The 25,814-nt window shown below is 38.8% G+C and overlaps 1 protein-coding gene, 1 long non-coding RNA gene and 2 pseudogenes across 2 annotated transcripts; all 4 read right to left on the reverse strand.

The window, feature by feature from the left end:
• Positions 1 to 2,563: 2,563 nt before the first annotated feature.
• On the reverse strand, positions 2,564 to 4,606 carry LOC131461400 (uncharacterized). Its single transcript, XR_009240472.1, has 3 exons — positions 4,412 to 4,606; positions 3,574 to 3,647; positions 2,564 to 3,126 (listed from the first exon to the last, which is right to left on the reverse strand). It is a non-coding gene; the product is annotated as an uncharacterized LOC131461400 (long non-coding RNA).
• Positions 4,607 to 8,718: 4,112 nt separating this feature from the next.
• Positions 8,719 to 10,424, reverse strand: LOC131461033 (transcription factor HES-1-like; annotated as a pseudogene).
• A 2,661-nt stretch (positions 10,425 to 13,085) lies between these two features.
• Positions 13,086 to 14,272, reverse strand: LOC131461179 (transcription factor HES-2-like; annotated as a pseudogene).
• A 2,637-nt stretch (positions 14,273 to 16,909) lies between these two features.
• LOC131461232 (uncharacterized) lies at positions 16,910 to 25,814 on the reverse strand. Its single transcript, XM_058632321.1, has 6 exons — positions 25,193 to 25,814; positions 23,843 to 24,066; positions 23,513 to 23,615; positions 23,006 to 23,101; positions 22,400 to 22,914; positions 16,910 to 22,131 (listed from the first exon to the last, which is right to left on the reverse strand). The coding sequence occupies exons 1-6, from the start codon at positions 25,232 to 25,234 to the stop codon at positions 20,673 to 20,675; spliced, it is 2,439 nt and encodes an 812-aa protein (XP_058488304.1). The 5' UTR covers positions 25,235 to 25,814; the 3' UTR covers positions 16,910 to 20,672.

Genomic DNA, 25,814 nt, shown 5'->3' on the forward strand with positions numbered 1-25,814 from the left:
AACCACAAAGCTCCAGACACCAAGTCAATCCAAGAAACAAATTAAATAACGAAAAATAAATGAAAAAGCTGCAGCTGCTCACTCCTGCTACCAGAGGGTACTTGCACAACAGTCTTTAACATGAGGCCAAATTCTGTCTGAATTCAGCCCACAGAATAAAGGTTTTATTTCAAGTCGTATCGAAGATAAAAAGTTTGAACATTTGGCACAACTTTCACTTAAATAATCCGAGTTGTCTCTCTGCCAGGTTTGTGTCCTCCTAAAGAAAAGAAACGTGCTCTAATCCTGCAACCTACAATCTAATTTATGAAATAAACTATGCAGGATAGCCGTGCATCCCTAAAACGAGTAACGCATAGTTTTGCAGGGGAAGATAAAAATCCCCTGCTGGGAGGCCTCCCAACATGACGCGCAAAAAGACTATGAACACAAAAAGGTTCAACTCCTTTAGAGGGAAATAAACTTGGCAGTGTGAGACAAGTCAGCATTAATATTGAATTTGATATCAGTTAGCGACTACAAAGGCTAATGGCAGTGCGTAAAGTTTAAGACTTAAATGGATATCAAAACCGGCCAATAAATGCCATATTTAAAATATATCATTACATTATCCATGGGCTGAATAACACCTACAATCTAATGTGACTACACTTGCATATAAATCAAAAGTTTAGCTTCATAATCAAATCAGGAACCAGTTATCTTATCAAAGCAATTACCAGTTACTACATTTTTACAGCACTTTGAAAGAACTTTAGACAACAGTAAACTTTGATGCATTTACTACATGATTCATCAGCTTCCACATTTGTCAACAGTCCTAGTTGCAACTATGATAACTGAGATTCAAGACCAAAATTACATTTTTAAATTGAAGCCATTTCAAAATAAGGTACCAAAATTTCTGCCTCAAGACTAATCAACTTTAAAATCATCCATTTAAGTTGAGACTAAAAAAGTGACTAAATCCAACATACAGGACAGACAGACACCAGACACACAAGACAGAAAGACACAGAAGACAGACAAGACACAGACCAGACACGAGACAGAAAGACACACAGGAAAGGCAGAGCAGAGAGAGAGAGAACAAGAGAACAGCGAGAGAGAGAGAGAGAGAGAGAGAACAGCGAGAGAGAGACAGTGATGCATGCCATGACAGCAGTCTTGGCATGCGTCAGTGTGTAAATAAAGGTCTTTGCACTCAGTAACGCAAAACAAAAAAATGTTGATTATTGTAATGCCATTGTGTCAGGCATTGTAAATGTTTAGATGCAAATTAACTTTATAAATTAAGTGCAGATTTACCCACAAAGATAATGTGGCAAAGGCCTTTAATACTTACCTGAAAGGTAAAATATTTACCTGTTTTTGAAAGATTTTGAATTTGCTTATTGTCCAAGTGGTGTGCATTTTGCCAGGCTTGCAGCATAAAATGTGTTCACCTTTCTGGTGCAGTAAAGTCAATTGGAGTGTTAGTCTTGGTCCTCACACACGCACGCACACACACACACACACACACACGCACGCACACACACACGCACACACACTCACTCAACCAGGAAAACTTAGTAGGAAAAACAGATGAGAAATTATAGACTGGCATGAACACCAAGACCAAGTACAGTCATGACACAGTGGCCATGAAGAATCAAGATTCAGGTCAGAGCAGGTATAGTAATGGCACGGCGGCCAAGCAAGAAAGAAAAACTGCACATAACATTTAAAATTTTACCTTAACTAAAACGCAATCTAATTAGGATGGACATGCAGGGATGTCGGTGCTCCTCTTGACTGATGCTAGAAGAAAAGTACAGGTTAGTTCACTTACTGTGCATGGACGCGGAAGGCACCCATGTTTGTCTATATAAATTACTATACGCGCAAGGCCAGACGTACAATAATACAAATAGTCCATGAAGGCACGGGCACAGTGGCCGTCATGGCCTACTGCATTAAAGGACGTATGGTAATACAAAGGCAATGGCACGGCTGCCATCCAAAGCCAGGTACTGTGTAGATCACCAGGATCTATTTTAACGTGCTAGGGATAACGGTAGATTAATGGCCACGATGGAAAAGAGAAAGAAAAAAAAAGGCATAGCAGCCAAGAAGTCTAAGCCTTGTGACAGAGTGTACAAGGCACAACATAAATTTTATTCCTACCATCTAGCTTTAACTGTACACCAACATCCATTTAAACCTCATTTAAGATCTGGTCCTCCAACATCACTATATTTTAGTGCTAAAGAAAACAGTTCAAGTTGATATTTCTTTTTCCCTTTTAGAGACACATGTTTTGTGAGGAAAGGCACGAGGAGGGCCAGGACAGATCGACACGGCGGCCGGAAGAGCGATGGCCCGCGGCCTGCGTGTCACTTACCGTCCTAAGAAACAGTTGGAAAGAAAAAGTTGTTAAGGGCACAGTGGCAAGGCAAGAAAACGCCTCTATAGAGAGGCGTGTTCTTACCTTTGTATGTAAATTGTCAGTGTAATTCGGTAGTTAGCTGTGGGCAGCTAGACTAGCAAGTCAACACACAAGTGTTCTTTTGTTTATTCCCCTACTCTGCAAACCCTACCACACATGGAGGCCAAGAGAGTAGCCCCCAGAGAAGAAATGAAAAAAATATGTACTCACCCTTTGTAGACAGACCTAAAAAGGAAATGTTAGTGCATTATATCAATCATCTAAGCCCTTCAAGACACCATATCTACTTTAATATGAACTGCTGAACATAATCATATTCTCAGACCATCTTAACTATTCAAACCAGGCATCTCAGTCACACACAAAGCATTCATTCAGAGAGAGAATGTCAAACACTCCATCAGTCACCTGATTCTTTCAAATCACTCGCTCAGCAGTTCCACAAAAATATAACCAAGGACCAGATTTCAGACCACCCAATAAAGTGGACAGGAACATACATAACCAACCTGTGGAAAATGCTCCATGTACAACCCTCAGCTATTTGACAGATGGAAAGCAGGAGAATAGAAAGAACGTGGCCATGTTGGACAATGCAGAGAGATGTAGGCACAGCGGCCAAGAAAGAGTGGGGACGCGGCGGCCACCCAGAATTAAATCATGACACCTACTATTTGACTATCTTCATGAAGATCAATCTGGGGGGAAAAAAAACAAACAAAAAAATGTTTGAGTCCAGTCTCCAGCCTTGACAATGTTCAAGTTCATACCGTTACAGGTGTAAAATAACTAGGTAAGGTGTTCTAGAATGTGTTTGTATGAGGTACAGACAGGGTTCACCCAGCCTGAGATATAAAGACTCACTTTCAGTGAAAACATTGCTGCCAGCACAAATTATATTCTAACAGTGAAACAAAGAAATTAACATAATCACAAGTGATGTAGAATAACGTTGATTAAGATTTAAGGAATGCCTTTTAAGTTCAAGTATAGAAATGTCAGTAGCCACACTCTTTAAAAAACACAAAAAACTTATATTATACATGTGTGATGAAATTAATATAATATATTGCCATCAGTTAAATACATTATTAGCCATAACATTTTCAATGATGCAGTAAATTATCTCTAAAGGTGTCACTCACCTTTTTTTGACAGCCTCAGGCTTTTGTATATGGCGGGTCCGACCAGGTCTCCGTGAGCAGGAAGCAAGTTGTTCCTTTAAAAAAAAAAAAAGTTAGTATTTTAATGACTACATTAAAAGTTTAGAATTATTAAAGACATGTATAACCCTGAATCTGTTTTTAAACATTTAACATAAAAAAAACAAGTCTTTCCAGTGAAAAACTCAATAGTAATGACAATGAGTGGAACAGTGAGTTAAAATAGCACAGCAGCCATTTTAACTTGTTTTTAGTCTTGTTTTGACTATTTTGATAATGGATTGGTTTAAGTGTACATGTTTCCTAATTTATTTTTGTTTGCATATTGTGTTAGATATTCTTTTAGATTTGTCTTCTTGTTTATTTTATATTAAAACATTTTCCTTTGTGAATAATAGAGCTATATTTTGTTTTGTTTACCCTGCATTCATGTGTACACCAGTTCAACAGTAAAGACTCGTGGAAGGAGGCCAAATAGTTAGTGATTTTGTTGTTATATTAATTACTATACTACACAAGTTGAATTTACACAATACAAATGATGCAGTTGTCATCAGTAAACATCTAATAATACTCTAATGGCTAGAAAAGAAACCACAACCAATATGAATTTTATTTTTTATTGATATTACTAAAATAGAAATGAGTCACAGCCCCATTTAAACCAATGACTTAACTGCTGTAACCAGACAAAACGGCTGCCAATTCAGACAATGAGGCACAGCTTGAATATTGAGGTAAGGCTAATTTTGAGCTAAATTTGAGCATATAATTCAGCAAACAGAGTCACCATTAAGATAACTTGACAAAAGTTACTCACCATTCTGGACAGGCCACCAATCTGGACCAGGTCGAACACGCCATCCTGGAGCGCCTTGCTGCGTTTTTACACAGGAGCTGATGCACGCGGCCACCTTTTCGGCGTCTGACGTCACGCCGCGGTAGTTTTCTCTTTTTTTCTCCTCATTTTTTAAAGTTCCTTCCTTTTTTTGAGGTTTCATGGTGGTTGGTGCATTACCGCCACCAGTTCCCTCTTCCCGGAACAGTTTCAGTAGTTAAGCAGCGACACTTTTTTCGCGTCTTTTTTTTCGTTTCACGGCACGTGCAGCTTCTCTTCAAAGTAACAGCACGGAACTGTCGGTTGGAGGAAGATTAAATAAGAAGAGGAGGAGGAAGCAATCAGCGGTCATCAGCTGATTGAAAAACACCTGCGTGAAGATGAGCAGGTGTGTTTGGTGCATTACCGCCACCATCTGGTATGGAGTGTGAATCGAAATGTTGATCTAACTGAACTGAACTACTTAAAAGTAAAAATAATAAAATAAATAATAATTATATATATATATGAACTTGCCTATGTGTGTGTATATGTATATATATATATTTATGTATTTGTATATTTATATTTATATATACATAGGCAAGGCAAGTTTATTGGTATAGTATAGTACAATGTATAATGTAAATACACTGGAAATTAAAACAAAATCAATTAAAAAAATCAAGTAGCCTATAGAAATAAAAACAGTTTAAAACAACACAAAAAAACCCCACAAAAAAATGAAATCAAGCAGAAAAGAATTTTGGTATTTGAACTAACAACTAATTTTTATTCAGGTGATGCATTTTTGTGTCATGTGTTAAAATGTGATGATATTTGTTAAACCTCTTTTTTTCATGACAATGTTGTGGTTTTGATTGTAATTGAGCTCTGTTGAGCTGTGATCATCTTTGATGTTATCATCTTAACTTGATTTGTTCAAGAATCTGTGTTTTGACAGTCGGAGATATATTCATTATTATGTTTAATCTAAAACTGATCTCATATTGTTTTGTCTTTTCTAAAGATGATGATTCCTCCGCTCACTTTGAGTGCAGTTTCCCTGTCGTGACGTCTTTGTGACGTATCATCACATCTACTTGCCTCCAGCAGAGGCTTTTATCAAGTGAATAATTGAAATTCAATAAAACATTTACTTGATCAAAAATATCTTCTGTTCTTGTTTCTTCTCTAGCCTTGTTGTGATGCAGGATAACTTAGTTGTCCCATATTCATTTTTCATAACTATCTCATTCTGCCACATCATCCTTTAATTCAGTATTTAATTCTTTTAAAACAGTATCATTCACAGACACACACACACACACATGGTCTTTGTACATCTTTAATCTGAGAATCTCATCATGTGACATGATGGCCTGATTTTATTCATCTCACTCGATTTACACCAAATGAAGTGAGGGTTTTTACTTCATGTCCTTGGTTAAGTGTTGAAGATGACCTGATTGCTGAGTCAAAGTTTTGGTGCAGGCCTCACTTCCTTGGTATTGGAATTTAAAAAAACTTCAAAGACAACCTTTGTCTCCTCATGTGATGAGTAATGAGACTCACATCTATTGTTTCTCCAGTGAAAAGACAGCGTGTGGGAAACCTGAGGAAAATCGCTCACATAACCATTTGGGACAATAGACTGAAACCTCTGTCCTGAAGAGGTTAAGAGGTGATGTCGAGTCATTCAACCACTGAGGCATCAAACTAAGAACCAAAATGCAAATGTATTCGATAGAAAAATGTTTAAAAGGTGCCGTTGAACAGGCTGATTTTTGGCAAATAACAAACTGAATACACATTTTTATACCCACATTTGAGCCAGCTCACTAGGCTACATTCAACATTCAACTACTAAAACAAATCTTTCTGTTCAGGAATGCAAGTAAATAAATATAGTTTGGCAGAATAGAAATGAAAAACTATGTAAGAGAGAACCTTTGCAGCCTTCAGTTAGCATTAAAACTAAAATGGTGTTTAGTTTGTCCATTGTGGGCTACTGTAAAAATGTGGTATCATTTATTTATTTAAATGCCACTTTTTGCCAAATGGAAATAATTCCACTGAAATGTCACACATTGTACTTTTAATAATGAAATGTAACATTATGTTAGAGCAATGTCGTACATTAATGAGGACATTTGTCTTTGTTTTTGAGACATATTCAGTACATACAGTATACTCATATTACACTTTTGAGTTGAATGTTAAAAACAAGGACTAACGCTGAAATCAACATATTGATCCCCAGTTACCAGCAGCACACAGGAAACTATGTGTCAGTGGACAGAGTGTGGGAAATCTCTGGACAAATGAATCACAGACCGGTGAGATTAGCATCTTTAAACACACCAGCAGTCGTCTATTGTCCGAGATTTGGCGCAAGTCAGGAACAGCTGCTGCTTATGTAGACCTCCAAACATAAAAACTTTAATCGTTAAATATGTCAAATACTTTTATTTTTATTTCGATTTTAATAAACACAAGCCAAAAATGCAGATGCCAATTGGTCTATTTTGATCTCTTTCTTTATTATAAATGAAATTTTGGAGGTAACCAATGAGGTCGTTTCCCTCCAGATGGTTGGTGATGTCAGCCTGGGTCTCCATTACAGCTCACATCCAACAAAAGGTCCTCTCAAAGGCCTTTTGTGGTTTTTGATCTTCTCTGACCATTTCATTCAAACAGCCAGTGTGAGAAAGTGAGGGAAACTTTCTTTCTCACACCAAACAAACAGCCACAAGACAAACAACACACCTGCTACATCTGGACACCGCAAGCATTTTTTGTTCTTTCAAAAATAAACAGAAATGAATAGATAGCATGCAAACTCATGGCCCTGTATTAATGTTACATATTGGTAGCATACATAATCATTTTTGATATTTATATATGATAAACGTACTTTGTTGTAGACATGGTGGTAATAAGATGCATAACAATAATCTTGACTGATAACTCAATTGTCTATAATCACAGTTGCTTGGGTACAAGCACAAAAGCAGCAGCGGTAATTGTTACCTTTAAATAGCCTTGATCACTATCATTAGCCATTTTTATTGTGTTCTTCATGAATATTTTGGCATAGTGAAACTGAACTGAGTCACTATTTGTTTTCCCTTGTTGTAAAATGTTTCAGTTACAGTTTTGTATAGTGACTAATAATTTAAGACTCAAAATCTTAAAAAGATGTTTTAAACATCTAAAGATGTTGACAGGATTTTTTGTGTGCTGAATAAAACTATTCCTGTTTGCATTCAGACATTCTTTAAACTAAGTGAGGACAAACATTAAATATACATGTGTGTCAGTTTTGGGGGTATAGTTATGGAACAAACTCATTGATGAAATGAAATTATGTAATACTCTTTTGGGGTTCAAAAATAATTTGAAATGTAAAATAATTATAGCTTACAATGCGAATTGAAAGTCTAGTACTATTATTGTAAGTGCAATGTTGTATGTATTTTCTCTACATTTCTGATTTTCTTTTGTTTTTACAGGCAAAAATATGCCACGTGCTTGCGCCTACTCCTTTTTCAGTTATTGGCATAATTTTGTCAAATGATCTTGCTTGATCTTTACTTTTTCTATGAATGTAACTGAAAATGAAGCTATTCATTCATTCATTTTAAGTTAAACATTTCCTTCTTCAAAGAGCCCGCACAGTCAGTTTCCTCCGGTTTCCCACACTCTGTCCTTTCACTGCTCCAACAATACCAATCCAAAGTGTGTCCTATTATACATCACATTAGACACGGTGAGTGACCTCTTTAAATGTCAAATTGAAATGTTTTACATTAAAACAAATAAAAGATGATTTCTAAAGTCCTTCAACCTCGTTTGTCAGCTAATATGTGTTGTCATATCTTGTTCATGTTCAATATGTGTTGTAAATGTTTATGTCCTGTTGTAACTTTTGATATTCCTCCATGCCCTTCCCTCTCGAGGCGTTGCCTAGTGCTTGCTCACTGTGTGAACTGTTGGGTTTCTCTGCTCTCCTTGATGTTGTCTATGTACAGTGCCTTGAGATAATGTATGTTGTTATTTGGCGCTATACAAATAAAATTGAATTGAATTGAATTGAATTGAATTGAATTGAATTGAATTGAATTGAATTGAATTGAATTGAATTATGATATAATTACTCCTCAGGCTGCAAGTGATCTTGACCTTTGACCTTCACATTCCGTGTAAAGAACACATTGAAGTGAAAGACATTTAAAGCAGATGTTTATAGTTTCTTATCTTCATCATCATATAGAGGAGAAATGTAAACAAAGAGCAAGTAAACAATATTTTCATCAGACAGTGTTTGTTTATTCAATAAACAACAAGTGTAAACAGTTCAACTCCAGGTGATGATGCATCACAACAACAACTTGTAGGTTTCTACAAGACACACTGTACTCTGAGAGAGTCAAGGAACAAGAGTCTTTATAAAAGACAAACAGGTAAAAGTATCTGAGGACACGGTTCTCACTGTACTTTCACTCTTTTTTACAAATGGATTAAAGGTTTGCTCTTCATAAATAAAAGCAAAAATACTCAAAGCACTTTATGTAAGACAACATTATTTTCAGTGATCAGAAACTTCAGCTGATCCTGAAAATAATAAAGTCATATTGTCACAATAAAACTGTGACATTAAAGTGAAACTTTTACAATAAAAGTTCAAACATATTGATCTGCAACAGATCAGGTTTCAATAATCACATCAAATGATCTGCAGTAAACAATGACAACATGTCCCAAAAAAGGACAATAACTCAACAATTGATCAACATGATCAAAACTATTCAAGAGGTAACAAACATCACAGGAAACATGAAGATATGAAGCAACACTTTTAGAAAAAGTGATCTTGATCTTACAACAGATCAGTTTATGTCCATAAAAAGGACATTTAAATATTTCTCATGTCAATAATCAATATGACCCATGTCCAAAAAAGGACAAATCATTAACAACTGATTAGCATGGACAGAATTGTTTAAATATCACAATATAAATTGTGATATGAAGTAAAACTATTAGGTAAAAATAATTTTAATCTTACAACAGATCAGTTTTATGTCCATAAAAAAGGAATTAAAAAATTTCCCATGTCAAAGATCAAAATGATCTCAGATAACAAATATTATCATACCATTATATAATACCAGTACATGAAGTAGACTGAGGTATAATATTAATAATAATTGCTGCTGCAATCAGATTGGATTCATGCAACATGCATGACAAGATGTTCTCTTTCTGAACTTGAAAGATATAGTTTGTGTCATTTCCTCAGGAAATGTCAAACACACAGATACAGACTTCTGTTCATACAGAAGAACAAGTCCTTCAATTTCACTGAATTCACTTCCAGTAATCTTTGACCACTGTGGTCGTCTCACTTTGTCTGGTTGTAACTCCAGTCTGTAGGTGTCTACCACGGCCTCCAGGGGGCGCTGTGGACTGGACTCTTGTCTTTGGTGATGCTGGTCTGATCCGTGGAGCTCAGAGGAGAGAAGTCAGCCTCTGTCAGGTTCTTATCAGAGGAAGACTGCAGCTTGTTGAAGTTCTTCATCATCAGTCTTCTGCTGCTGTTGTTGTGCTGCTGCAGCTGTGTCAGGACACAGACTGTCATCTCCAGGATGTCTGCTTTCTCCAGCTTGGAGTCTGGCTGCTGTTTGAGGAACTCTGGACCCAGGAGAGACTTGAGCTGCTCAATGCTGCTGTTGATTCTCTCTCTGCGTAACTTCTCCACCAGAGGCTTTCTGAGCTGCAGAGAAAAGAGCAAAGTCATTAATGGACTGATTCTGGAGTAAAGTGTGAGCATGAACAAAGACAATCTATCATGACAGAAGATGAAATGTTCTTGAATGTTCTTCAATTTACCTTGTGAGTCAGAGTCAGATGTTCCTGAGAGTTGGTCAGAGCTGCGGTGATTGTAGGTGCCATGTCTGGATCTGTGTGCTGTAGAGGTCTCTGTAGAGAATCTGATCTCTGCTGGCTTCATCCCTCCTATTTATAGTCCCACATCTCCATATGAATGTGTGGGTCTTGGTCTGACTGCACTTTCTCACACTCTCAGCCAATCAGAGAGCCCTAAGAGAAGAAAAGGGACTGCAGAGCTGCCACATGCTCAATTGTCATATTAGCAGAGGTCAACAGATAGATCTCAGTCCCCTGAGATCTAACTATTGGAGGACGGGGGTGGTGGAGAGAGACTCACAGAACTGTAAATCTGGGAAAGTGGTGACTGTAAAGAGAAATCTGATGCCGATCAATGACTTAAATGAAGGGGCACACTCTAATAGTCACAGATGTGTGAAACCGAACACTCTTCAGAGTCTGTGTACAAATTAATTTAAATGTCCTTTTCGTTTTTCCCTTTTTTTTAAAATGTAGACCAAGAGGTTGAGGTTTTCACATAAAATATTTAGTATTAAACTAGTAAATTTATCAGAAAAGAAGAAAACTGATTTTGACCAAAATACACAGGTATTATAAGATGACTTTTTAATGTTGAAATTTCCCCAATCTCACAATATTAAAGGAAATCCTAATCCATCTTTAAATCACCACCAAACTTCTTGGGTCATGACCTTCATCTCCAGAAAAGCGTAGAGTAACACTGCTCACAAACAGACAAACTGTGATGTTTATTAGAAAGTATTTTTCCTGCTCTAGACCAATGGAAAGTCATGAAGGTATTCTGAGTTATTTCTTTTGAATGGGGAGAGAGACTTGCTGTGGTCCAGATGTAACAGGTGCGCTCTCTTTGCTGTGCTCAGTGTGAGTAGAAGGTCGCTCTCAGTTTCCCACGTGCACAACAAAAGACACTTGTGTAATTGATGCTGGACACGAGCTGTAACAGAGACACGGCCTGACGTCACCGGCCATCTGGAGAGGGAAAAAAAAACACATTCATGTTTTCAAAGTTACATCCAAATCTCAAGAATACAGAACAAACACACTTCACATGGAAGCAGTGGTCCTCAATGTTTATTTTAACTTTTAAAATAAACTATAAATGAAGTTTTTATTCAAGCAAATGGATGAATATTTACCATGTTCACATGAGGACGTGAGGTTGGGAAGGACAGCTGTTTCTTGAAGTGTGTCTATTCCCTCTGGACAATGTCGGACTGATTGTAGGGGTTAAGAAAGCTAATCAATTTGAACTGTGACTCCTCTTCAGAGCTTTCCCACACTTATTATTGTCTCCAATTTTTATGTTGTTATATTTATTCAATTTCAAGATTTCAACTAGAAATGTGGATATTTTATAATGTTATTAACACTGTAGAAAAGAAGAGGACAGTAATCGTCCACATCCTTGGATTTATTTCACTTTGTGTCCCTAATTAATAAGTATCTTATTAACTAAATCTAAATAAATTATTAAAGATTACTGTAAAAAATAAAAAAACAGATACAAATGTACTTTCCAACACTAGAATGTGTGATAGTTTATTACATGTTATGTATCAAACATGTTATTTTTTAGTAATATACTCAAACAAAGTAAAACCCTTTCAATCAATTTGAACTCTTACGACAACGGGGGAGGATGAACTACTGGATATTGTTTTAAAGGAGCACGACTTTTGATACATTTCATATCCTCTTAACGTGGTGATTTAACAGCCCTGAACATCTGTCACTGCGAGGCAGACGTCCAGATCTATTGTCACGCTGCGGCTCTGTGAGTGTGGTTTCTTTGGTTTCCCACAGTGTGTCGTTTCACTGGCAGAACAACCAGCGTGTGTCTCACTGTGCATCATATTACCTTTTATGTGCGGCCTCATTTTAGTACAAACACCTCATTTTTACATGGAGTCAGCTTTAAATTGACGAAATCCATATCATTTTATTAGTGCACATACAGTAACAAACAAAAATCATATATTTACTCTATACCAGTGTTGTAAGAAAGTACAAATATTTGTTACTGTACTTAAGTATGTTATTTGTCTTTTTAACAACTTTTACTTTTACTCCACTAAATTTCCTCTAACTATCTTTGTTCCTCATTACAAATTAGAAGGAGAAGAGTTGGTAATGGTCTGTATTTATAAAGAGCTTTTTTTATCATCTTTATGAGCTGCTTTACACTATAGCTTTACCATTCACACACTGCAACATGGGGTTAAGTGTTTTGCTCAAAGACACATATAGAGTAGCAGAGTCAGGAATTGAACCCACAACCGTCCAGTTGAAAGACAACTCGCCCTACCACTGAACTACCTTGCCTCGACTGACTTCTCACTTTTTTAATACTTTTACTTTTACTTTTACAATTACTCTTGATATTTGCGTACAGTCATGTACTTTAAGACTTCTATTTGAGCAATATTATAAAAAGTGACTTCAATTTCTACCAAAGTCATTTTCTGGTAAGATACTTGTGCTTTTACTCAAGTATCCCTTTTTGGTACTCTATATTGATAAAGAATAAAGATGGATCCACCTGGTGCCAACATATACTGTATACTTGCTGCTGTTGTTTCTGAGAGAAAAATGTTGAGGACATTGGAAAAACCCCGCAATGCTTTGCCATAACAGCATATATGCTAAAGAAGAAAAGATAGCAACATGGAATATTTTCATATTTTTAATGACATTAAATAATTACTTCTATAAAAGCTTCAGTTGGACATACGTGGATGTGAATGATACATCACAACCTTAGTGTACAGTCAATTCAAGTGCACACTGCACTGAAAGAAGCAGAGAAACAGTCGTCTTGATACAAGATAAACAGTATGAGAGTCAACATCAATTAGTTTTAGATAAAACAGCTTTAAAAAAAAAAACTGACTCCAGATCTTAAATTTACAACGATCACAAGTGATTGAAGCAGGTCAGCATACATTTTCATGAAGTTTACAAGCAAACCTTTTCAACAAAAAGATAAACATAATATATTGATGTATATGATTGTATATGATGTATAAAACATCCACAGAAAGGACAATCAAAGCTCAAGGAAGTAGTGCTCTTTACCTCATCCTGTACATGTTTGACATGATGCATGCAATATGCATGACAGCGTCTTTATAAAAATTAAAGATAATATCTCTGATTCTTGTAAAATTTCAACAAACTTGTTTATCATCAGATTTAAACAAAGATTCCATCTTTAAAATTCCTTAGGAACTGTATTTTTTTTCTCAAAGAGACAGGTAAAAAAGAAAAGAAGAACAAGTTCATAAGAATTCACTTCCAATAATCTTGGACCACTTTGTCTGAGTTTGTCTGGGACTGTCAGCAGTCTGTAGTTGTCTACCACGGCCTCCAGAGGGCGCTGTGGACTGGACTCTTGTCTTTGGTGATGCTGGTCTGGTCTGTGGAGCTCAGAGGAGAGAAGTCAGCCTCTGTCAGGTTCTTATCAGAGGAAGACTGCAGCTTGTTGAAGTTCTTCATCATCAGTCTTCTCTGCTGTTGATTGTGCTGCTGCAGCTGTGTCAGGACACAAACTGTCATCTCCAGGATGTCTGCTTTCTCCAGCTTGGAGTCTGGCTGCTGTTTGACGAACTCTGGACCAAGGAGAGACTTGAGCTGCTCAATGCTGCTGTTGATTCTCTCTCTGCGTAACTTCTCCACCAGAGGCTTTCTGAGCTGCAGAGAAAAGAGCAAAGTCATTAATGGACTTGATTCTGGAGTAAAGTGTGAGCATGAACAAAGACAATCAGTCATGACAGAAGATGAAATGTTCTTGAATGTTCTTCAATTTACCTTGTGAGTCAGAGTCAGATGTTCCTGAGAGTTGGTCAGAGCTGCAGTGATTGTAGGTGCCATGTCTGGATCTGTGTGCTATAGAGGTCTCTGTAGAGAGAATCTGATCTCTGCTGCCTTCATCCCTCCTATTTATAGTCCCACATCTCCATATGAATGTGTGGGTCTTGGTCTGACTGACTCTCCCACTCTCAGCCAATCAGAGAGCTTGAAGGAACAATGAGAGATGCAACACGTTGAATTACTGTGTGGACAATGGTTGGACGTGATTGAAACAGGTGGCAGACAGTGTCAAAGTCACATGCACATCACACATATGCATCAGAGAATAGACTCAGCAAACAGCCAGTGTGTGTGACTCACTTGCATGTACAGTATATCCTGTAGTGTAGGGTATAAATTACAGGATGACTTTATTATTTTATCAAGGATCACCACACCCATTATTTTTATTCCAGTACATCGACATATGTTAAGTGTTAATCTCAAATAATCAAAACAATAATACACAGCAGAACATAATCTTAAAAGAAAACATTACCACAGAGTTGATGAGGTAACATCAAAAGCCGAATTGTTGTATTGTGTTAATGCACTTATTATGCTTTATAACATGCCTATAAACATGAAAATATATCTTAATTTTGCAAGACATGTTCCCATTTTGGTAAATATTATTTATTACTGAATCTGCAATGGGCTGCTTTATTTTTGATATCCCCACATTCCATCTGGGGTTTCACACACTGTGTCTTTTAACTATTTGATCGATCAATACTATTGTGTCTCAATATGCATCACAATAGCTGTCAGAGATGAATGGAACATTTGCTCTGAGTCTATATCAAATATCTTCAAATTTCATTAATCCAATCAAATTGGTCCAATCAAATTGGTTTAATATATAATATATATAATATATATATATATATATATATATGATAATGGTAATCCTTTGATAATTTCACAAAAAATGGATGAAACAATAATACATATCATACATACATGTTATATACATATATATGTATATGTATATATATATATATATATATATATATGGAGAGGACCTCGTGGAAATGTGCTACTACGTCGGAGAATAATGTCTTGAATTGGATAGGACAATTCCGGTTAGCCCTCCAACGGTAAAGAGGAAGATAAAACAGGAAGGGGGTGTCTCAGGTATATTTATATATATATGTACATATATACAGTATATATGTACATATATATGTATATATATAACATGTATATATATTTCTATAATATAAAACGTGTATTATATAAAAAAAAAACACATCTATTTTAATATTTATTTTCATGGTTTTCATGGAGTATTTAAGTGGTGTTTTATTATTCACATGGTTCCTGGCAAATTGAAGATATAATTAATATCATTTTAATGACCCCGTGTGTGGGGGGGGGGGTTCTCCGGATTCCCCGGTTTCCTCCCACAGTCCAAAACATGCAATATGGAGATTAGATCACAACCTCCACAATTTGCCTTCAATCTTCAAACCTCTAAACCCAAAGCTTGCTGTTCATATTTGACCATAAATATTGCTCACATTTGTTGTTAGAATATCAGTGAAAAGACACAAAAAAAACACATTTTCATAGCTAATTAAAATATCTTTATTACAATCACATGTACATCGTTGTAGTCCAAAAAGCTTACTCTCTTGAGAAAGAACCCTTACACAGACAGATGGAGGTGGTGTTGTGGGCTGGATGGAGGAGATGTCAGATGGAGTTAGACGAGTGTTGAGCTCTCCAGCAGTAAGCGTCACCGCTCCAGTGTGCTTAATTCACATCACATGAGGACAGCAGTGCTATTTTCAGCTCTCTGTCTTGTAACGGCAGCACAGAGAGTGAAGGGGAGGGTGGTGGGAAAAATAAAATATTCTTTCTTCATCATCCATTATTCAGATGGTTTGAGTCACAGCCAAGCAAGAGGAGGGAGGAAGTAGAAGCAAAACCTGGGGGAGGTTTGGTTTCGCGGCATCTCCCAGAGTCAGAAAAAACCCTGTCTAAAATAACTGTGAAGCTTCATCATCATCATCATCATCATCATCAGCCATGTTCTATAAAGTGAGATGAAAAGATAGATATCACTTTGATCTTTCCAGTACAGTGATGGGTCCAGGATGTGCTTAGCTTAGCGGAATTGGAAGCAAAGGGAAGGAACAAGCGCAGTTAAATTCACAAAAGGAAAATCCACCTTTCAGGAACTTGAAAGTTATATAAAGCCACAGCTTATGTCAGTCACAATTATACCAGACGAACTTTGTAGGACATTTAAGAAGTGGGAGGAAGGACCCAAAATGGATGTTTACAGCCCCGAAATTAACTTTAATTATTGGTTACAAAAGCAACGGTATGGCCTCTCTTGTTACCTATGGTTCTTCAGTCCCATTTAACTTTTGGATTAGATCTAATTCAGAGGTTGGAAACATGAATTTTCCTTTTGTTTTCTATAAAATCTTGTAAATTTATCAGAAAAAAAAGAAAATGGCACATGTAGTATGCTAACATCTATGAACAGTTCAGGTTTGGTGCAGATCCAAACATAAACATACAGATTTGCGCTCACAGAGCACTTCTGGATTCATTCGTTAGCATCATTACAAATGTCACTGGCAGCTTTAATTTAGGTTTTTCTTTCTCATGTTTGTATCAAATGAAATGTCACTTTTTTCTTATTTTTATGATTTAGTCTTGTGCTTACTTTCACGAAACAAAATGCCATAAAAAAAATCTGCTATATTAAAAAGTGAATTAAAACTAGTATTTCAAAGATGTTAACATCAAGCCAAATCCTCAAGTCAAACTCTTGTCAAGTTCCTCTTGATCTAACTATACTCACAGTAAATCCCTCAGTGGCCTCCACATGCATGAACACTGCCACCTTAAATTAAGATGGGACTAGGTAACATTTGGGCCACGTAAGCAGCGAGCATTGAGCTCAAAATAGAGCTGCTCATTTTTAGTTTTTGATGTCTTTGTGCCACCGCTAAGCTAAACACATCCCATAAAATCACAGCTTCTATTTATGCTCAATAAATACTATTAAACAACTTGATCAAAACAGCTTTGGACATGTTGCTTTGGCAAGGCTCAACGTCTCTGAGAACGATCTCTGTCCTGGACACACGGACCTGAAACTATATCAAACACAGCTGACTCTGAAAAATACAGAAAATAGAAGAGACTGATCTTAAACACCACAGTGTTCTTTCCAGAGTGTCAGTGAACCGACTCATAACTTATGGATGCATCATGGAGCATTCTGAACAAACTATAAACCACTTTCCGTGAATTTTGACAATATTGTGTGTGTGTGTGTGGTACATGTACTAATACTGCAATTCTAATCTTTGTGCCGTCTATACAGCCTCCATCACACAACAGTAAACCTAGAATCACATGATAAAACCACTTTAGACATCTGACGGCATCAGCGTGTCCCATCAATAATGTCATCCTCATCTGCGCCGTTTGACAAAATCAATATGTACATGTCATAATGACACAAAACAACAGTAACTTCAATTTATCCATTTAAAGAGACAAAAATATGCACAACTTGTGTCCACACTTTGAAAAATGGCTAAGCAATGTTTCACCAACTAATAAATAAGGTCAATTTTAAAGATCATAAAAACTGTTGTTAATGTTTTTGTTTTTTTTATAACATCACAGGAAAAATATTGAAATATGTCCAACACAATGACAATAAAGTTTCTTCATAAATCACAATGATAGTTTTTAAGAAAACAGCAATACACACGTCTTTCTATCTACAGTCTTTCCACTGGCCTCGGTCCCTGGTACAGAAAGGTAGGGTAAACTTTAGGTATAAAAAATTATGTGCAAAAGTGGTTTTTCTTAGGTCCCTCTCTTGGAAAACAATGTAGAGAAATAATGTTAATATCTACATCACCTTTGCTCTTGCACGTTTATATAGTAGGATTTCTCTGCACCTGTAGTGATTTCTTACGTCTGTGCGTCTTCACTTAAAATCACTGCATTCAATGGAAACCTGACAGGTAGCGCACACATCGTCGTCATCATTGTCATATTAAAACTAGCTTGAGGTAATATTGCACATTTTCCTCTACAGCAGACCTGGAATCAGTCAGTAGATCGATTCCAGGTTCACTCGCGTCGTACTTTCTTGTCGTGGAATGTCAACAAGTGACTTGAGCTTCGTCTGTATGTCTCAAATAATCATTGCCCGTTTCAGTAAAGGTCAATGTAAGCATCCTGCCAACAGTTCAGATACCAACAGGTTCAGAGAGTTATGAAAGGGCCAAACAGTTTATGCCGCATTCATGCCATGTCAGTGGAACAGTGATATGTAAAAGAGCAGGTTTAACTAATTAATATCATCATCATTATTTTAGTATTCTGGACTGAATAATCAAACTCTGACGATGACAATGTTATGGCATTAAGAATTCATATTTTCCCTGCAAAGAGATTTAAAAAAATAACAAATGCATAATATAAATGTTTTTTTTCTCTCTCTACACTAGTGCTTTTTCACTCATTGTGTGAAATGTTGGGTTTCTCTTCTCTCTCTATAACATGGTATCTCAGTCCTGGTCCTGGGGACCCACTGCCCTGCATTGTTTACAAGTTCCCTCGCTCCGACACACCTGATTCAAATAAATGAAATCAGGTGTGCTGGAGCAAGGAAACATCTAAAACATGCAGGCCAGTGAGAAACCCTGCTCTATAATATTGTAAGGTCTCCGCCTCACTATGTAATGTATGTTGTAGGGCTTTTTTGAAGGTGATGGAAACATATCAATTCCTATTTGTTTAGGTTATTCATGAAAACATATTCGAAATATTGTATTGTATGATAAATATCTGTTGATAGATACCAGATATCAGTCAATATCACAGATAACAATGGATGTACACTTACACATCACACTGCAAAAGATAGAAGCAGTGGATATACCAGCTGTTATTGGCTCATTCTTCCTGATCTCCATCAAGTGTATCAATGTTGATAAAGGTATTTAAACACTTTGCTTACCAACTAAGTTGCATGTGACATTGACTAAGACGTGAATGCAACATAAACTCCTGCAGCAGCTAATGTAACAGAATAAAGATGAGATTGAAATCCTTTGCAAAACTCTGTGGTACGGTATTCCTTAATCCTGGCCATCACATTTAACTCGCATCAGATAAGCAAGTCAATCACATGGTTCCTTTATCATCGCGTTACAAAAGCTCTCACTGATTTATATGTTAAGTGTAAACAGATTTTTCTATTAAAAAACATTCAGGATTTGATATCAAATCTTATTTGTCGTTGTCTGCATTGCTACAGGCTGCTGATGTGTTTTGTGGCCCTGATGTATAAGTAGTAGTAGTATATAATCTGTATGTTAGTGCACAGCCAGTTACAGCACGCAGAACAACATATTGCTCCCCAAACTCTTATGATCTATTCGAGGAATTCAGTCCAAAACCCTAATATCTGTAATTTTGTCAAAGATCCTGTGGAATATCATGAAACATGACGCAGTCGCACTCGTCTGGACTTGCTCAGTCGTTTGTCATCACACACATCATGCACTGACACATTTTGTCAGGAGTGCTGTACAATAGTGACACACTCTCACAAAACAGTTGAGGTGATGAGGAGGCAATGACAGTGAAGTTCCCTCTCTCACACACACATTCATTAAACGAACAGTCAGACATTTCCATGAAACCTCCTGTTCACTGTCTTCCACAGAGTCATATGAGAAGATAAGCATCAGCTTTATCTTTGATACAATTTATACGTCAACAACGGAATTCCTGATGATACTATATGACACAGACAAATGCACAAAGTACACTTTGAACTTTTGATTTAACATGATGACAAAAATGTATCCTGCAGAACTTTGTGGTTATGCTAACATATTTTAATCCAATAGGAGCAAATCTGTGATTCAAGTCAGCTGCGCCGATGTTGTCAGCTGGATATCTTCCTGGATGAATTAAGCTTTTCATCGAGAACACAGTCTAGCCTGTTTTAGTTAACTCAGCACAGCCACTGGGAGAAGACGGGGACCTGCAAGCCTACCTCCATGAAAAGAGGAAACCCTCCCATTATCTCTAAAGCTGACTGATATATACATTTTGAAATGTGCTACTTAACAAGTAGCCACAAATCTCTTATTGTGACAAATGAGATAAAGAGACAATCCGAGATATGTTGCATTTTGGTTTGGTTAGCCTCCCAGGTTGCTGGAGAGGGAGAGAGCAGTTGGTATATGTCACACAGCTTTGGGTTTGTTGGAAGACACATATTTTAGATGGAGTGAGTTTAGCAGTTTCCCCTCTTGCTTCCAATAGTCATGCTAAGCTATTCCAAATGTGTCCTAGAGATGAAATTGATACCCATCTTCTCTTCTTACTCCGAAAAAGACAGAACATTTAGAACATTTTACGAAATGCCTGTTACCTTAACATCACACACACACTCACACAGTTAGATGTGGTGTCCATGCAGTTAGACAGTGGTGACTGTAAGGAGGGAGCTAGGACACATTGTGTCCTCCTGGCTGTCCATCCTGGTCCCATGAGTCAGCAGCTCTTCAACTGTCGTCCAGTCATCCAACACCTTCCTGTTTCTCAGACGACTCAGTTTCTTCTGACTCAGCTCCAGCACTGTGTTGCAACGTCCTTCTGCAAAAGCTCCAACTCCGCCGTTGTCCAGCACACCTCCATCTCCAAGAGTGGCTCCTCCTCCTATTGTGATGGCTCCTCCTCTGCTGACAGCATCTCGTATTACCCCTCCTCTGGCCTGCAGCTGCTGCTGCTGCCTCTGCTCACGCGCCAAGAGAAAGTGTTCCCTCCTCTCTGTTCTACTCCAGTAACGACCCATCAGCATGTCAGTACTAGTCTCCTCATCAGTGCTCATCCCACTGCGTTCATCTGCCAGCTGAGACGCCCGGTCTCTCAGGAGCTGGTTTCTAGAGATCCGTGAGGTTGTAATGGGCTTGGAGCTTGGAAAAAGTTTTGGCTGCAGACCAGAACTGGGATTAGGGCTTGAACTCGCATAAAGGTGTCCTTTCTTTGCATCCCATCCAACAGCAGCAGTAGTACCAAGAAATGAACCAGTGTGGCCTTCCAGTGTGCTGTATAGTCCTCTGGCGCCCCCACCACCCTGGAACTGCCGACTAGCTGGTTTTGGCCATGTGTCATTGACATCTCCAGCCTGAGAAGGGTGAACCACATTCTGGAAGTGCTGCTGATCTCTGACTCTGCTCCTCTCCAGCTCCTGTTGCCTCTCTCTGTTCATCTCCTCCTTAATCTGTGCTTCCATCTCCATCTTCAGTTCTTTCTCCATTTGCATTTGCCTTTCTTGTTCCATTTCCCTCTCAATCTCTATGTCCCTTTCTGTCACCATTGGCTCAGGCATCAAGAGTCTTTCTTGTGAGTGCCACCAGTCATGGTGAGTAATTTGACTGTTATTGTTGTTGTCGTAGCATCGCTCATGAGTGTCGGCTGGCCTCATATGCCCCAGGGTGATGGAATGTTGCTGGGGAGAGAGGGCCAGTGCTACTGGGTGGGAGGACATCACACCAGTCACTAGCTCACCTTCTTCTGGCAGACCTGGTTGCATGACATTATGTGGCGTGACAGCTACGCAGTGGTGCAGGGTGGCTGCACAGTAGGAGGGGGATGCTGGGTGACTGGCCCTGCGGCGGTATTCCTGTGGAGGAGGGCGATGGTGCAGTGTTCTGCTTCTCCTCAGCATCCCCACTGAGCTAGAACCTTGATGGTGAGGCTGCATGGGTACCAGTGGTCTCCTGTGGCTGGAGGGGGTGCTGCATGTGGAGAGGACTGGAGCAGTCATCCGTGACATTCCAGCATGTGCATGAGATGGATTGAAGAGGGCCCCACTGCTGGAGCTGTGCTGATTAAGGCAAGGTCGGTCAGTTTTATTGAACTGGACTGACGAGACCCTGGGAACACAAAGAATGAAATCAACAAACAAAAGCATGGAAACATATTTCAAGACATATTGTTCAAAAGCAGGTCTTATTCAATGTAGTGTGACCTAGGTCCCCCAAACTTCCGATCAGTATCTAAATATTTGAGAAGAATGTTCTGAGCATGTGCACAGAGAATTAAATAAAAATGACAACAATCAAGCAGGAATGCATCAATGAAGCAGACCTGAATCTGCTGATTGCACCTATTTATCAGGTACAGTTATTTTTAGGCTTCTACCTGAAAAGCCCACGAGATGGAAGGTCCATGACTGGCCCGACGCCCTCCTCCATCCCAAGGTGGAGGTGCTGACTCTGTGGTTGCATGGTCAGTGCCTCAGGAATTGCCTCCAGCAGCTCTCGATGGCTCTTGGGGCAACTGTCACGCCTCTCCCGCCTGTCACAGGTTTCACCCTGGTGTTGCAGCCTGGCATTGTATAGCCGCATTCGTTTCTCCAGGAGCCTCTGGAAGTGCCTGAATTCTCCAGTGCTAACACTGTAGAACCCAGAGTCGCTGAGCTCAGAGGAAATAAAAGACTCAGATGAAGGAGAGCCACCACCTCCATAGCCCCCGCAACCCCCTGGGACAAGAGGCCCATGTGGATGGTAGTCCTCCAAGCCTCCCTCTTCAGTCTCCAGCCCCGATAAGTCCCCCTGATGGAGGGAGCCGTCAGTCCAGCCCAGACCACTGTCCAACTCATGGTGGAGAGGCAGGAAGCCCAGGGGCTTCTCAAGCATGAAATCCTCATCATCAGTCTGCAACAACAGGCATCATTATAGCAAACACATCTAATACACTGTGTTGGCATAATTATTGGAACATTATGATATGCATCGTTGTTGATACCTGACTGTGGCAGCCATTAGGTTCTTCTACGTTGCTATTGCAGCATCCCATCAGGCAGTTCTGTTCTTTTGGTCGACGACCAGAAAGTTCTGGGTCCTGAGGAAATAAATAAAAATGAGAAACAGCACACATTTTTCAATAGGTTTAGGGTTTTGCTGATCATGCCTAACTACTATTCATATATGTTAGGAAAGGGACACAATCTTTGAGTTACACTATACTTTAGAAAAATATATAAAGTTCTGAACGTATATGGGGATTTTAAGGAAGTGGAAATTAGAGTGACAAACTTATTTGCAATGTAAAAAATAGAACTACAGTTATCCAGTCTTCGTTGTCCTGTTCAATTACAATGTTTCTCGCAGTTTTAACACTTTAACACCTGTTCAATTAATGTCACATGGATAAAATTTACACAAGCCACATGACAGAGCTACTGATTCATGTGACATAGTGCAATACATTCAGAGCAACTGAAATCACAGTGAAATCTTGTATTTTTGTCACCTGATGACCAATGTCCACTGTGTCCCCCGGGGAGCTGGACAGGTAGCCGTACCGTCCTCTATCACAGTGGTCTTGTGGCAGAGACAGGTGGTTGTAATAATGTCTGTGGTTACATCAACAACAGAAAACAGAAATGATTGTGATACACAGTCCAAAAAAAACGTTACACAATAACAAGTATATTTAGTTCTCTGCACTTGCAGTGGGTGTGCAACACAATGTTGATGTTGTCAGTGGTTGGATGGTGTTAAACAGGATTGAGCAGGATCTCTAAATCAGAGCCGAGTCTGGCAATTTCTAGGCTATTGAAATAAATATTTGTTTTATTACCTGTCCTGGTAGGAGGGGCTAGAGGCATTGTGCCCTGCCCCAATCACTGGGAGGGGCAGGTTGAGGTGCTGCAGATTGAGGGGGAGGGGCTCCCAGGTTCCCCTGTCTGCCTCAGCACCACATGCCCTCTGACCCTTGATTTGCATGGTGATTGGATGGTGGCTGGCTGCCAGGATTCGCAGAGCGTCCCGCTGGCTCAGGTGTGCCAGATTTCGTCCAGTCATCTGGGATAAGCACACACAGGTACCAATATTACTGAGATGTCAGCAAGCACTGGTGGGTTCTCATGTTCAGCAGACACAAAGCAGAAAGACCATTGCATCCGTCATGTTCGCGTGCACCTGAAAAATGTAAATGCAATACTGTAACTCTTTGTTCAGCTCTGTTTTTGTCAAAATCACCAACTGAAACATTTGTCTTTCATTCAGACAGATGGACGTATGAACAAATAGATAGATAGATGTGTTGCACAATGGAAAAGTTTGACTAATACTTGAAACTAAATCTAATCTCATTATATCTCACCCTATGCTCTTTTCTATTATTCTCACTAGCCATGTATTGTGAACAATTAAAAACATTTGATAATAACATCTAAATCTCCAATACTTCCATTTTAACTGCACTTCCTTGTCACACTTTGAATGCACTGACTCAGAACTCTATATTTATCAGTGTTATGCAACTGGGTCACAAGGTGCAGCTTTACCTGCAGACAGATGATGGGTTTATTCCAGTGAGAAGAATGAACCTCAGAATCTTTGTGATTGTTATTGTATATAATGAATGTGGACATGGTGTCCGTACATGCTATAAAGGGTTAACACCCCCAGGCTAACACAAACCCCATTCTGCTTCACACACTCATGCAGCTCAACAGCAAATCAAATTAGATGCAGGAACAGTATTGTTAACTCCAGCACATCACAACCATGAGTCACTCTCTGCTACATTCTGCCAGAAATACACACAAATGCACACACATACACTCAAAAAGACACACACACAGCATGAGCTGAGGAGCACAAAATGGCACCTGTGTGTGGAGACAGAGGAAAGCAGCAGAACAACTGTGAGCATTCGACAAATGACACATTCTCACAACAGTGAAAATTAAGATTACTGGCAAAATGATTTAAGAACACACATATTCAGGTTATTATTTACACAAATACAAAATCCTTCAGAAATCATTAAACGTTGATGCCATTTTGCATCTGTATGCACGCACACACACACATGCGCGCACACACACACACACAGAGCTGATTTCCATCTTCATCAAATGAGACATGATTAATTACACATATCTTCATTTATGAACCCTGAGGCAAATCTTCGGTTACTCACCGTTTGGTCGCCCATCCAGGGTCCAGAGAGCCAGCAGCCCATCGTCACGGCAACAGAGGACAGCTGCCAGTGAGAATCAACAATGCTGCTGCTCCCTACAGCAGATCGTCTCCCCCTCCTCTTCCTCCTCGCTCACTTTGCTGATTTCTGCTCAATATGCTTTTCACTATCCCTCTATCTTTAACATCTGACCATTTGTAACTAATCCCCCCACCCCCACCTCCTTCTTCTATATATCCTCTTGTCTTTATGTTGTGGTGAATTTCTTCAGCATCTCTTTAGTTGCCCCTCCCTCTCCTTCACAGCTCCAGATTTCAGCATCCTGCACACATACACATGCACGGACACACTCATGCATGCATGCAGCACTGCAAACATAAAAATATGCGCAAGCTGACACGGAGTGTTCCGAGACGAGGGGGAAACACACATAGTCACACAGCGAGGATGGTGTCTGATAGGTAGCCTTTAAAGGGTCATCAGCCAATCAGCAGCAGTGGTCTCCCTCTGGATTGCTTCCTCTCCGAGAGAAACTCCTCACTGAAGCCTGGACATGTGCAGGAGGCAGCCTGTGCTGCAGTGATGCACACAGTAACAGAGGAAATACACCATCCAGCCATCC

This window comes from Solea solea, chromosome 6 (assembly GCF_958295425.1).
Source record: "Solea solea chromosome 6, fSolSol10.1, whole genome shotgun sequence".
Lineage (NCBI taxonomy): Eukaryota > Metazoa > Chordata > Actinopteri > Pleuronectiformes > Soleidae > Solea > Solea solea.